This window comes from Mytilus californianus, unplaced genomic scaffold (genome assembly GCF_021869535.1).
Source record: "Mytilus californianus isolate M0D057914Y unplaced genomic scaffold, xbMytCali1.0.p SCAF_6, whole genome shotgun sequence".
Taxonomy (NCBI): Eukaryota; Metazoa; Mollusca; class Bivalvia; order Mytilida; family Mytilidae; genus Mytilus; species Mytilus californianus.
In genome coordinates, this window is record NW_026262712.1 from 51,918,658 (window position 1) to 51,934,752 (window position 16,095).

Below are 16,095 nucleotides of genomic sequence, written 5' to 3' on the forward strand. Positions count from 1 at the left end.
TTGACCATTGCAGGGTTCAATAACCCAATTGATTCAAAGGAAAACCCAATTATATGCCAAAACCATGAGTTCTCAACCCTTTTTTTGGCTACCGTTTGCGTTATTTACCCTTATCTGTTTACAGTCGTCGCGTAAATCTATTTTTATAATAATTGGAAATTTCCTTTCGTTCTTAAAATAGATCTCTGCATCAAGAAGCTGAAATGGGTCCCTGTTTAAATTTTCCGTTGCTCAAAAGGTACACGTGGTTTTGAAAACATTTCGATCTTCTCGGCGTTTATCCAATTAGTGTGTGTCATGTTACAGAGCTCCAGATAAGAATTCACAAATTGGGGTGTTTACCCACCATTTTCTTATTTAATTGGGTGATAAAGTTTTTTAATTGCATTATCAATTTCAATTCACCCCTCAAGTTGATATCAAATTGGGTTTTTCACCACCAAGCTCATTATTGTATTGGGTTTTTTCATCCACACAATATTGAATATTTAAGCAATATCAACCCCAGATGTTTTTCAATCTTAAATACATGTGTATGTTCCTTTCTTTGTATATGTGCTATAGATGTTTCATTAGGTTTATTCACTGACGAGCGATTGTAGGTTTAATTTGTGTCCTGTTTCAAACGTCTGCCAGTTTTGTATTTTGTCACAACTTATATAAACTGTAAAAAACGGATATGTGTATTCACAGACACTCGTCTCAGATTCCCCCCACCCCCCCTATATACCTTTATATAAAAAATTCTGAGACGAATGCATGTGTGTGTACTCACTCATTAAATGTAAAATGGAAGAAATATATGATATAAACTGTATACTTGAATGTTTTTGTTTAATTTAATTTATATAAATCTGGGTCAAGCTGTCCCTCATTAGAACTTTTGGTTTCCGATGTTTTCCAACTACAATATTGGCCTTTCACTTTTTCCAACTGATTTTGTTTTTGACGAAACCCCGTGTTAATTAGCAATGTTCTCGATAAGGTACGCATAAACACCCGTGCGTTCTATGGAGGCTTCCTAATAACAATAGCTGAGTCTTGATGTCATCATAAATTTCACTAAGCTATTCAAAAGAAGCTGAAAACATGCTTCTATTCAATATTTCTACCGGACTTTCACTTTTGTTTTAATTCAATGTATGTTATGATAAATCCCGAGCAATTCGAAAAAATATGATAACATGACACACACTAATTGGATAAACGCCGAGAAGATCGAAATGTTTTCAAAACCACGTGTACCTTTTGAGCAACGGAAAATTTAAACAGGGACCCATTTCAGCTTCTTGATGCAGAGATCTATTTTAAGAACGAAAGGAAATTTCCAATTATTATAAAAATAGATTTACGCGACGACTGTAAACAGATAAGGGTAAATAACGCAAACGGTAGCCAAAAAAAGGGTTGAGAACTCATGGTTTTGGCATATAATTGGGTTTTCCTTTGAATCAATTGGGTTATTGAACCCTGCAATGGTCAATTGCATTGGGTTTTTTACAATTTGTATTGCGTGATCACGCAAATACGCAGCTTATCTGGAGCTCTGTAGATTATCATATTTTTTTCGAATTGCTCGGGATTTATCATAACATACATTGAATTAAAACAAAAGTGAAAGTCCGGTAGAAATATTGAATAGAAGCATGTTTTCAGCTTCTTTTGAATAGCTAAGTGAAATTTATGATGACATCAAGACTCAGCCATTGTTATTAGGAAGCTTCCATAGAACGCACGGGTGTTTATGCGTACCTTATCGAGAACATTGCTAATTAACACGGGGTTTCGTCAAAAACAAAATCAGTTGGAAAAAGTGAAAGGCCAATATTGTAGTTGGAAAACATCGGAAACCAAAAGTTCTAATGAGGGACAGCTTGACCCAGATTTATATAAATTAAATTAAACAAAAACATTCAAGTATACAGTTTATATCATATATTTCTTCCATTTTACATTTAATGAGTGAGTACACACACATGCATTCGTCTCAGAATTTTTTATATAAAGGTATATAGGGGGGGTGGGGGGAATCTGAGACGAGTGTCTGTGAATACACATATCCGTTTTTTACAGTTTATATAAGTTGTGACAAAATACAAAACTGGCAGACGTTTGAAACAGGACACAAATTAAACCTACAATCGCTCGTCAGTGAATAAACCTAATGAAACATCTATAGCACATATACAAAGAAAGGAACATACACATGTATTTAAGATTGAAAAACATCTGGGGTTGATATTGCTTAAATATTCAATATTGTGTGGATGAAAAAACCCAATACAATAATGAGCTTGGTGGTGAAAAACCCAATTTGATATCAACTTGAGGGGTGAATTGAAATTGATAATGCAATTAAAAAACTTTATCACCCAATTAAATAAGAAAATGGTGGGTAAACACCCCAATTTGTGAATTCTTATCTGGAGCTCTGAATGTATAATGTTATATTATGTCCGACATGTCTGAACAGTGAATGCATTATGAAAATTTTATCCAACTTATGAGCACCAATTATCAGGGATGCATACACACAAGTTAGTTAAATATAAATTTTAATGAATGAAAAAAATACTTCACAACGATTTTAAATCCTTGCATCTCACGAAAAACGTATCAAAATATTTTACAATAATCATTTAATTACTATGTTAAAGGGAAACTCCGCAAAAAAATGAAAAATTGATATTTTGTTCTTTAAGCATAAAAAACCACATGTTCATAAATAAAAAACTTTTATTCTCTATGTAAAGAGATCAAAATCGATTTTTGAAATTCACTATCAGTGCTCGACATATCGCCATCTTGTCGGCATGTTCGATCTAAAAAGTCACGTGATATCTATAAACCACAAAGAACAAAAAGAATTGGGGATTTACCGACCGTGCGTTAACTCCCATCATCAATTGGGGATTACCGTAGACGGTTATTCAGTGTCGAAATGTCTTGTCAAGCGTACGGTTGTTGTGTCAGACAAGGTTATGACAAAAGTCTACATAGTTTTCCCAATCCCACAAAAAAGAAAGAATTGTATCAGACATGGTTGTACAACCTTAAACTAACAGCAAATAGTTGCATCTATAGCAAGCACAAGTTGGTGTGTGAAGACCATTTTGAACAATATTGTTTCGAGGGAGATTCGATGGTAATTATCCTTTTTTAATAACAAAATAACCTAGCAGTTCTGATAGCTATAGTTATCAAATCCCAGTGGCGGATCCAGAACTTTTCAGAAGGGGGGCCCGCTGACTGACCTAAGGGGGGGCCCGCTCCAGTCATGCATCAGTGATTCCCTATATAATCAACCAAATTTTTCCCACGAAAGGGAGGGCCCGGGACCCCCCAGCCCCTGGATCCGCCTATGAATCCTTATATGATAAGATCTCGTTGAATAAAAAAATATAGATTTGATGAGGAAGAACAGTTTCAATTATAAGAAAGACAAATGCAGTGTTCTTGTAACAATCACTGATTTACAGAAGATTCATTAGTATGCCTCTTTTATATAAAGTGCATTGATTTGTTTAAAGAATAGTTCTGTATTTAGACAAGATAATTTTTCAATTAATAAAGTTATACGATATAAAATAACATTTTTTTAATTATGATATTTAACGGCTATTGACAAGGAGCAATGTCAGGAAGAGGTTTTAGCTGGGACATAATATGTTGATATAGTATAATATTCCCAGGTTATAGATATGTAAATATCGAAATATCGGACATCTCAATTTTTTTTTATTAAAAGTGGTTTTTTTTTAACTAATCTTTAAATTATATCAAATTGATACGGGATCAATTCGTAACGGTCACTTATAAAGACACTTAGCTTTACAGTTAAATGTGTGACTCTATCTGGTATGTTGGGTGAAAAATTTATAGTTTTTTTTTCTTATAAAATTTTATTTACGTTATCTTATTATATATATATTTTGGCTTCCTCCCGAATTGATAATAGGTATGTCAGAATTATTGATAGATGTCGTGTCAGAGCGACACATTCAGTTAGGTATTCCAAGGACGTATATTAGATACACGTCCCTGGGTATTCCAGTGACATCCTGTCAACTAAAAATTCGTATTACACAATTATATAATACAGGTTCATGCATGGCCTCTTTATTGAGGTACCCGGTGTGGACAGGTAACATTTATTGAACCATATATTTGTGTCTAACGTTGTTTATCTTGTGTGTGTTTGAAATTATAATTCCACCTTTTAATGAATGATGTTCTGATAATAATATTATCCACTATTTTTGCTGATAATAATATTATCCACTATTTTTGCTGATAATAATATTATCCACTATTTTTGCTGATAATAAGTTTAAAAAAAATTATAAACATGACCTTTGAACATTTTTGTGAAATGAATATTGTTTTGTCATGATTCTGGAGCATATTTTTGAGAAAAAAAAATTCTTCAAGCAAATACAAGCTTTTGTCGATTGGCAAACATGCAGATATATAAAGTAATGCAGCACTTATAGTCACTATCAATATTAATTCATTGAAGATAAGAGAGCCCCTTCTATGTCTAATGTCCCTATCTTTATAAGGATTAGGACGACAAGGGAAAAAGGAGCGGAGATAGAGTGGCATAGTGAAAAAAAATAACCGAATAGAGAACAATATAGAGAATGATCGACGAAAAGCGAAATAGTTTTTGTAAAGGAGCGGAGATAAAGAGAGGCATAGTGAAAAAAAATGTTTGCTTGGCAAAGTTATTGCTCGCTTTGATATTTTTAGCTATACAAAATCACACATCGTGTTCCTAATTGGTATTCACGTGCACTAACTTGATGCTGGGAACAGTATATTAATAAATATGTTCCTGCTTGATGTGTTAAGTTTCTGCATAGCATGGTTAAAAATAATTAGTATCCCATTTGTTATATCGTAGTGTCACGGTGTTACTTTGTTAAATTTATTTAGTTTGTTAATGATTGTGTAAATAAGAATAAATCTGTATAAAAACTTCATACCATTTAAGTGATTGCCTATAGGCGTTTGATTATTGTTACATTTAAGATATATATATATATTTAGAACATTTCATACATCTTAAAGTAAAAGATGTGTGTCTGAGTTAAACGACACAAGAACCCTGTAATACGAGTACGAGAGTATAGCATGTAAAAATTCCTACTCAATATGGTTGTATTGGAAATCTTTTCATACAGATTGACAACTCATGGTCCGACATGCATGTAATATTAGCCACATGACGATCATAGTTCTTTCTACCATCATCATCTTATTCATTAAATATTGCTGTAAACATCGATGGTTCACACCCAAACAAAATGGGAGTAATATACCTTCAGATCTTCTCCGTGGTATACACTTGTGAAATATATAGACGAAATTCGGTATTGAAGTGAATCTACATCTCACAAACACAAATTTTGAATTACGATTTTGAGTGAACACCCACCAAACCAATACAAACGTATGGCAAGATATAACCATGCAGGCATTTAGTTTTCGTCAGACACAAGATAAATAATCACTTTCATAAACGTATATATGCATGCAGTTTCAAATATCAAGAACAAGCGGTCGATGTCTATATATCATTGTTAAGTCCGTTTACTAACTGTTCAGAGTCAGACATGTCAATAGTTCATTCTTGGAACCTTCATATACCCCATCCGACGATGGGAACTCTTTCTGATAGTGTTGACAACATAAACTTGTTTATCTGTACAAGTGGTTGCATGGCCTCTCCTGCCCCAACAAACAAATACGCTACTAGTCTGCTATCTCTGGAGCTCATCCTCAATGGCGCTTATACGTCAGGAAACTTACAAGTATACTAGTAAAGATTGTTTTAAGAACAACGAAGTTGGGAGGAACTGTTCTAAAATCGTCAATATCAGTAATACATTACTAAGATATGCCTTCAATTACAACAACTGTATTACTAATTTGGATTAATGACGGCTATCCTAAAAAAATGCTCAAACACATTAATGTATTAGCTTAGATTTATAATGTATGTATATTCATTAATGAAATAAACGATAATTGGTATTCTTTTCACAAATAATTTGTCTAAGTGATTGTCAAATGAATTTAATTATGTAAGAATGAAATGTTAATAAGAAAATTAAAAAAAATCATGCATGTTGTACTGTTGTATTTTTTCAATTAAAAACTTTAAAATTGCGATAGTTTTACGATTGTTAGCATTTAAACATCGCCAGATTTAAATACAAGTTAAAGAATTCCGGAAAAGTAAATTAAACAGATGTGCAATGATTATTATTTGGGAAATGTAACATTTAATTTTTAAGATTAAAAGTACTATTCTTTTAACTTCATATCTTAACTTTATGCTAATTGCATAGAACGTAACCGAAAATTGTTCCATTTTAATATTGTAACACTTCCGGAATTAAAAGTTGAAGGTTAAATTTTAATTAATTTATGCAATTTAATTATTGTTTCTCTATTCTTATCGGGTATTTCATCTGGGTATATTAAACACGCTATACTCTGTCTGTTAATCCATTCAACATGACAATATTCACACCTGTGTACGCTTGAATTCACACCTGTGTACGCCTGAGGCTAAATTGCTGCAAGGTAAAGTTCAAACGAATTCTCCTCAAATCGAGAAATAAACAATGACTTTACAAAATAGTATACACACTCTGTTCACAAATATTTTGCTTTGAAATGGTTATCAAAGTTATAACGGTAAATAAAACTTAAAATATTTTCTGTTCAATATCAGTAAAAATGTTCTTTAGATATTTTATGAAAAAATCTCAATAATTTATGAAATTAATTCGAAAATATTTATATTTAGAAAACTTCATATAGGAAGTTTTTTTCAATCAATACAAAACGGTACACACATATTCATTTTCTTTCATTCTTATATTGTGGTTATTAACTACGACCAATGGTCATCTGTGCGCTTTTAATTACGTAAAATTCTGATAAGCAATTAAGACTAACATATTTTATTTTTTCCCATGATTCAACAAATCGGGTTAAAACGTCACAACCCAGTGACGTAGGTCAACCAAAAAAGTTACAAATACTTGATTTTCTCCGTTATTAGAAAAAATATAAATTTAAAACTTTGTGAATGTGTTTTTTATGTTAAGATGAACATATTTAGATGATAAGTAAAAAATCGCGGACTTTCCCTTTAATTTTATAATTTCGTTTTAATATGGTTTTATAAGTATCTGCTTATATTTTGTATAGCAATATATTCATATAATGGAAATATATAGAGTTGAAGAAGGGATTGATTTAATATATAAAATGTCCATCAGTAAATACTTGATGTTTATTTTTATTGATATTATATTTTAAAAATTTCGGAAATGATTCATTAACAGGAATGTATGTTGATTAAATTTCAATTCTTTTTGTTTTGTTTTTAATAGTTTGATCTTATAGCATCTTAATCTTTTCAATATGGTGCGATTTTGAAAATTGTGTATTCATTGTGTTGACCAGCTTTCATACACCCGTCTCGGTTTATTTTCATTATATAACATCTTTTTGCGTTTACATAAATTTCGGATTAAATGCCCATGAATCCAGAGTGAAACCACTTGAGGTAGGAAGTTTAACATCCGAATTCAACTAGCATTAGATTTCAGCCTAGAATAAATATACGTGATGACGCAAATGCATATTATAATCCAGACGGTATCAGTGCGTATGCTTTCCAATTACTATTGCTTGCGCTGCGCAAGAAAACCATGTGCATACATAAATATTAATTTCACTCGCGGACTGTAAATTTTTGTCTTTCTTATCTAAATTCAGGACATGGTAGTAAGAGCTGGACATGTGACATTGAATCATGGTCATCATAAGTTACGCTATTCTGACCACTAGCTGTTTCTCTTTTTTATTTTCTTTTTTTTTTTGAGTGACTGTCCTACTATAAACTTTGAAATGTTCGAAATACCAAAGATTTTCTTCCCAAGGAATAAATAGATTACCGTAGATGTATTTGGCAAAACCTTTGTTTTGAAATTTTGGGTCTTCAATGCTCTTCAACTTCGTACTTTATTAGGCCTTTTCAATATTTTTTATTCGAGCGTCACTGGTGAGTCTTCTGTAGACGAAATGCACGTCAGGCGTAAAACATTTTAATCCTGGTATCTATACAATCTATATATCTACATAGGGTACATATCTTTTTTATACTAATTGTTTTTTTTGAGAGCATATTCAGGAATTCATAAAACTTCTTCAGAACTAATTTTTTCCTTTAGAATATTTTGATTGATTAAAGTAACTTCAGGAAATCCTTAAAATTTGAGATGTTTTAAAAGACCAAAATAATTGTCAGTATATAAGAGGTTCCAATGGAGCTGGTGTGTTACTCTCAAAAACAAAATACAAAACCGTCTTATAAGTTGCATGCCACAGAGTTACACTTCACATGGAAATTGGACTTTCTATTTCTCTTTATACAGAATCTACCTTGAGTAAAGACGACAGCTTCAATAATGATTATAAGAATAATTAAAGCGACCAATGAAACAAAATATGAAGATATGACAGATGAAATGAATACATCCAGATTATTTTAGCAAACTGAGTGCTTAAATTTATATTGCGATTGGTCTGTGCAATTTGCTTTATACATTCAGTTTGCAGAAACTAAGAATTGAATAGGATTAGGACTTTGTATGTATATTGAACACGAAGAAAAACTGGTGTACACTCCCAAGTAATAAATAAAATAGTCAAGCCTTAAAATGTAAATTCATATAGTAGCTGTATACACTTTTCTGTTTACAACTAAAATCCAACAATGTTTTTAATTGTGTAAGAATCTACACACAATTACAAATTTTCAATAAAGATGTTTTAACATCATAAGTACCTTATTCTATTCAGTCAATTATTTCAAATCTAAAGCCAAAAAAAAAAAAATCAGCAACATGTTTTTGGTGACAAGTCAGCTGTCTCGGGTTCACATATTGCTTTTCTTTTTTTTAAAGAAAGCAACTTGTTTTTAATTGTTTGTTTGTTCATATTACAGAATCAAGAATTCTGTCAAGAGCTAAAATCAAAATATGAATATATTTATTATCTACATATTGGCTACTTTTTAAACCTCACTTTATGAAGTATTTTATCAAGGTCATATTTACTAAAAATTGGATGGAAACTTGCATATATGGTCTAATCTAATGAGGTGAATATTACTATTGATTCTAAGGTCAAAATGTCAATGACATAGTAACAAATAATAAAACAAAATAGGGGTTTCCTTTATAATAAATAATAACTCCTTTACATACTGTGGATTCATTATTATTCGTTGGATACTAATTTTTCTTTGATTTCGTTGGTATAGGTAAACCACGAAATTAAATGCTCATCGAAGAACGAATTTTCTATTGGCATTGATACACAATTTTGCAAAACCACGAAATTAAATATCCACGAAAATGCAATTTTCCCTTAATCCACGAAAATTGGTATCCATGACAATAAATGAATCATCAGTAGTAAAAATACTCCAATAAGTAGTTGATATGTATTTAACATGCTGGAAAAGATGTTTGGAAAATTTCATTAGCCATGGTATTTTGACCCCCCCCCCCCCCCCCTGCCATGGTATATTGATGCATGAACCCCCTACTATACACCTCCAATTTCAAAAATCATATCTATTCAAACTATTTTACATAGTTATAATGCTGTAACTAGTATTTGGTATATATGAAACATGTTGGAAAAGATCTGTTAACACTTTTTCTTAGCCATGGTATTTTGACCCTCCTGCCATTATAAATTGAACCCCCTTGTCTATGCACCTCCAATTTCAAAAATCAAATTATTTCAAACTACTTTTCAAAGTTTTTATACTCTAATAAATATATGGTACTTATAAAACATATTGTAAAGACTATTTTGACTATTTAACTGATCCATGGTAATTTGACCCCCTCCCCCTTTTTTACCATGAAAAATTTAACTCCCTTTATATGTTAAGATTTCAAATAATCAAAGCATTCAAGCTACATGGTCTAGTTAATAATGCTTTAATAAGTATTTTGAATGAAATTTTGTTGGTAAAGACTTCAGAGCACTTATACCAAGCCATGGTATTTTTTATATACCTTCCATGGAAAATTGACTTCCCCTTTTTGTATGTCTGATTTTCAATCTACAATAAGCTTTAAAATCATGTATAATGGTCTAATAATTATCTAAAATATAAAAAAAACAGGGGGGTTCAATTTACCATAGCGGTATTTTGACCCCGGTGTCAATTTTCCATGGGGTTCAAAAACCATATGACACCGGGCTTGTGATTGGAACCAAATTTGAATATTATTATGGTAATAGAAGGGGAGAGATACCACTATTTATTTCAAGCTCTATACATAACAGTTAATACAATCTTAGTCAAATTTTTGTCATCTTGATTTGATTTTTAAAGGCAGTGCCTAAGTGCCTTTAATGGTATCAGGTAATAGCCATTATCAAAATCCATCTGGAAATTATCAAAAAAAGAGCTGTTGAAAATTGTCTGACTGTTCCGACTTAGCTATCATGTCAGACCCTTTGTCAGGTAAACAATTTCGATCTATTAGGTCTGATAAAAGTTTTCTTTAATTTTGAAACAATCAGTGCCAAAGTTGACACCAGGGAATCAGTGAAAAATTCGATACACTTTGGTTTTACCTCTATAACTTGAAGATGTATAAACCCGAGTGTATCGAACGTATCCGGTTTAACTGACATTACGCAACTTGTGTTGATTTTTACCCTAGTCCAATGCTTTTAATTAACAAGTGATAATAGTTTGATTGAACAATCAACAGGTGTTCGAATATTGATTTCTCGATTTGGCTTCTGTTTATGGCACACACCAAAGATGATTTAAGTAAATAGCGGATCGAAAAGTGGTATGTTGTTGTCAACACATTGATCGAAAGGTTTTGATAGCCGAAAAAGCATTTAATAAAATTTCAAATCAGCAAAGAAATGCTCACTATTTCACACTCCAATGCGGTCATCAAAGGACCTTCAGCATGCTTAAGAAGTTCCCCGAACTGACAATTCACAGTGTTTAGATAAATAGTTACACAAACTGTTACAAGGATCAGGATTACTTTAGTACAGAGTCTAGTATATTAAAGGCAGCCAAGTTGACTTGTACTTCTTACATGACACAGTGTTACAAGAGCAATGCTTAAGCTATTAAATAACATTGGTCAATGTAAAAGAGAGGCAAAGGATACCAAATTAAGGGACATTCAAACTCATAAGTAGAAAATAAACTGACAATGCCATGGCTAAAAATGAAAAAGACAAACAGACAAACAACAGTACACAACATAGAAAACCAAAGACTGAGAAACACGAACCCCACCAAAAACTGGGGGTGATCTCAGGTGCTCCGGAAGAGATCCTGCTCCATAATAAAGACAGTGCTTTTATAGCTAATATATTTTAAAGTGTTTGAAACAATGACAGTCTTAAGTTTTCTAGAAAAATGACTTTAATAATGCTTAAAAACCAAGCATAACTAATGTTATTGTTTGTTAATTTTTTATCTATTTATCATGTTGTAAATGTATAGCATCTTTCTTTCTCATATATCTATGCCAATGACAATGAATAAAAATAAAAAAGATGGAGGCATGAATAAAAACCTATGCTTTAATTTTCTCTTTTTACTCAAAGGAAAGGTTGAATTATAGAACATTATCTACGAGCAGTCAACAATCAACTATCAAAAACAAAACCAGAAACAAAATCTTCTCACTAATTCTTTTCACTGATATCATTCAAATAGACAGGCTACAATGCTACTGTAAACACATTAATATATTACATTCAGATGGAAGATTGAAGAAAAAATACAATTTTGACATCAGATGGTTACATTTACGACCAACAAAATTCTATAAAAAACCAACTGATCTGAGGTTAAACTCCTGACAAGATCTGAGTCCATCATGTAGTGATACACGTTGTTTGAAGATTTTTTTTAGTTTTTGTAAACAGGAGCAGAGGCAGTGAATAAAATATAATTCAGGCTTTATAACTCTTGTACAGAGATGTGTAATAAATGACAATTACATAATTATAAGATCAAATCATTCATGAATAATTAATGTGTTTTTACCACTTCCTGACTATAAAATTGTTTAAACGACGGAAACAACACAAACCACTGCAACAGGCTTTAATGCCAAACTTGGTCAAGTCTAACTGTTACAAATGTGAAGTATATAAATATGCATGTTATTATACCCCACGCAAATTTTTTGCAAAGGATATAATGTTTTTGACCCGTCCGTTCGTCTGTCTGTCCGTCAGCGGCAGTCCTGTTTCTTGTCATAGCAACTCCTCTCAAACCACACAACAGAATTTCATGAAACCTTTTCAGATGATAAGGACATACTATGTAGATGTGCATATCGACAGGAATTTACGAATCAATTTTTTCCCAGGAGTTATGCCCCTTTGAACTTATTTGCCCAATATACTACTGCAACCTTTTGTCATCGCAACTCCTCTCAAACCACACCACAGAATTTCATGAAAGTGTAGATAATAAGGACATACTATGTAGATGTGCATATTGACAGGAAATTACGATTCAATTTTTTTTCTAGGAGTTACGCCCCTTTGAACTTATTTGCTTCAATGTACTACTGCAACAGTTTGTCAGAGCAACTTCTCTGAAACCACACCACAGAATTTCATGAAACTTTGTAGATAATAAGGACATACTTATAGATGTGCATATCAACAGGAAATTACGATTCAATTTTTTTTCTAGGAGTTGCACCCCTTTGAACTTATTTGCTTTAATGTACTACTGCAACAGTTTGTCATCGCAACTCCTTTGAAACCACACAACAGAATTTCATGAAACCTTTTTAGCTCACCTGGCCCGGAGGGCCAAGTGAGCTTTTCTCATCACTTGGCGTCCGTCGTCCGTCGTTGTCGTCGTCGTCATCGTCGTCAGTCGTCGTTAGCTTTTTACAAAAATCTTCTCCTCTGAAACCACTGGGCCAAATTTAACCAAACTTGGCCACAATCATCATTAGGGTATCTAGTTTAAAAAATGTGTCCGATGACCCCGCCAACCAACCAAGATGGCCACCTTGGCTAAAAATAGAACATAGGGGTAAAATGTAGATTTTGGCTTATATCTCTGAAACCAAAGCATTTAGAGTAAATCTGACAAAGGGTGAAACTGATTATCAGGTCAAGATCTAACTGCCCTGAAATTTTCAGACAAATCTGACAACCTGTTGTTGGGTTGCTGCCCCTGAATTGGTAATTTTAAGGAAAATTTGCAGTTTTTGGTTATTATCTTGAATATTATTATAGATAGAGATAAACTGTAAACAGCAATAATGTTCAGCAAAGTAAGATCTACAAATAAGTTGTCATGACCAAAATTGTCAGTCGACCCTTTTAGGAGTTATTGCCCTTAATAGTCAATTTTTAACAATTTTTTGTAAATTTTTGTAATCTTTTACAAAAATCTTCTTCTCTGAAACTACTGAGACAAATTAAACCATACTTGGTCATAATCATTATTAGGGTATCTAGTTTAAAAAATTTGTCCGATGACCCCGCCTTCCAACCGTCATGGCCGACTTGGATAAAAATAGAACATAGGGGTAAAATGCAGTTTTTGGTTTATATCTCTGAAACTAAAGCATTTAGAGCAAATCTGATAGTGGCAAAAATGTTCATCAGATTTAGATTTATCTGCCCTGAAATTTTCAGACAAATCAGACAACCCGTTGTTGGGTTGCTGCCCCTGAGTTAGTAATTTTACAAAAATTTTGCAGTTTTTTGTTATTATCTTAGATATCATTATAATATCTAATATCTAATACTATTAATGATGATTTTAACCTTATTTTACATGATTTCCAAATTAAAGCATCAGTAAATACAGGTGAGCGAGACAGGCTCTTGAGAGCCTCTAGTTAGATAATAAGGACATACTATGTAGATGTGCATATCGACGGGAAATTATGATTCAATTTTTTTCTAGGAGTTGTGCCCCTTTGAACTTATTTGCTTTAATGTACTACTGCAACAGTTTGTCATCGCAACTCCTCTGAAACCACACAACAGAATTTCATGAAACTTTGTAGATAATAAGGACATACTATGTAGATGTGCATATTGACAGGAAATTATGATTAAATTTTTTTTTCTTACACTTATTTTATTTCTCCAATGACAATGTGGGGACGTGGGGTATGTGAGCGCGCTCACTAAGGTTCTTTAATTTTAGGGCAGTAAGTTACCTAGTATACAATTCATTTACCCTACTCTCTTCCTTTAGAATCGCTGACATGCCAGACAATGTTCCTTCTACACAAACACATGCCTGTATACCCATCTCTGTCATGAAATTAAATTTTCTGTCCTGTCTCTCTTGCCATTCAGGCATAATTAGAAGCGCCTTAACCTTGATCTTTCAAATAAAGTAAATATTTCGGAAGACCTGCTCAAGCCTTGTATATAATTTAACTGAAAATGTGTAATTTTATTTAATCCACCAAAATTACATCACTTTAATTTGGCTTAAACATTGAAGTTGGTATTTATATATTCCTAAGAAAACCTAAGTACATGGGAGAATCCAAAGTAGGGTAATACATCCACTAGTACAAATATAGATCTTTTAATAATCCAATCGTACTTTGAATCATTATCTGAAGCAACTTTACATTCTTCTAAAGTTACCAGACTTACATACATAAGTGCATTAATATACTCATAATATGATATGTTCTTTGGAAATGCAATTTAGCATTACCATTTACATGCCATAATAATTGAAAAATGTCTAAATATCTGTAATTGTTAGCCTCTCCTGAAAAGGAATATGTTTGATTATAATCAATCTGGACTATAAAATCACAAAACTTGTAGGTAACTGCCTTAACAGTGCATTCACACTTTGATTGTAAGACAATATAACAGTCTGAAAGAGTGAACTTGCCTGGTATTTAGAGTATAGTAATCTGTTAACTTAAACTGTACCGTACCTTAGCACAGTGTTTGTTAGCTATGTAAATGTAGGTCTTATGGTCCATATATTAATTTTTGACAATTTGTTATGGTCCATAAATTGTCCAAAAAATATTAGGACAATAGAAGCTATGGTTCCACAGGTAAGTGTTAGTAAATATTGTCATTTGTAGAATATTAATTCCTGAAACAGCTACTTTAACTTTATGTTTCAGCAAGGAACACATGATGAATTAAGGAGAAAGAAAGGACTTTACTGGGAGTTGATACGACAACAAGAGATCGAGGAAGAAATTGAAGAAATGAGAGGACATTTCTTTTAAAGACTGTGATATTTTATTTATATATTGTAAATTGTCAAAAATCACCATGTGCTATTTTAATTACACAAACAAGGTTCTAGATAGATTTTCCTGCTGTTATTGCAGGAATGATTTTATCAAAGTGTAACTGAACATGTGGAACATAAATTAGCATTAGCATAAATGTGATTTACTTTTTATTTCAATTTTTTTCTGATTTTTTGTATTGAAATAAACAAAAATCGTGTCGGAGATTTTTATTATTAGCTCACCTGGCCTGAAGGGCCAAGTGAGCTTTTCTCATCACTTGGCGTTCGTTGTCCGTCATTGTCGTAGTCCTTAGTAGTAAACTTTTATTAAAATCTTCATCTCTGAAACTACTTAGCCAAATTTAACCAAACTAGGCCACAATCATCATTGGGTTATTTAGTATAAAAATTGTGAACGATGACCCCGCCTGCCTACCAAGATGGAGACATGGCTCAAAATAGAACATAGGGGTAAAATACAAGTTTTGTCTAATATTTTGAAAACCATTATAAATAGAGAAAATCTGACTGAAGCAAAAATGTTTAAAATGTTGAGCTCTACCAATTGTCTATATATATATTACGAATAAGGAGCCAAAAACAAGCATTATTCTTGTTTCAGGACGATAAGTTGTGTATAAGTATATGGATCACTATGAAATTTAACCACAAGGTTCCGTACCTTCAAAGAAAGGTTCATTTTGCTTTTGGGGATCATGGCCCAAACTGTTTAGGAATTAGGG

The 16,095-nt window shown here is 32.3% G+C and overlaps 2 protein-coding genes across 6 annotated transcripts in view; one reads left to right on the forward strand and one right to left on the reverse strand.

Moving 5' to 3' along the window:
* The window catches only part of LOC127705222 (mitochondrial potassium channel ATP-binding subunit-like), a 99,556-nt gene that overhangs the window by 57,188 nt on the left and 26,273 nt on the right, over positions 1-16,095 (forward strand). Inside the window, exon 17 of one of the 5 annotated variants that reach the window (XM_052209537.1) lies at positions 15,237-15,575. The exons of the other annotated variants lie outside the window; for them this stretch is intronic. Within the exon in view, the coding sequence (XP_052065497.1) occupies positions 15,237-15,344 (108 nt within the window). The 3' untranslated portion in view covers positions 15,345-15,575. Of the gene's footprint in view, positions 1-15,236; positions 15,576-16,095 lie in introns of those variants that run through there. 5 annotated transcript variants of the gene reach the window in all.
* The window catches only part of LOC127705224 (uncharacterized), a 40,762-nt gene that overhangs the window by 17,884 nt on the left and 6,783 nt on the right, over positions 1-16,095 (reverse strand). The gene's annotated exons all lie outside the window — the stretch shown is intronic.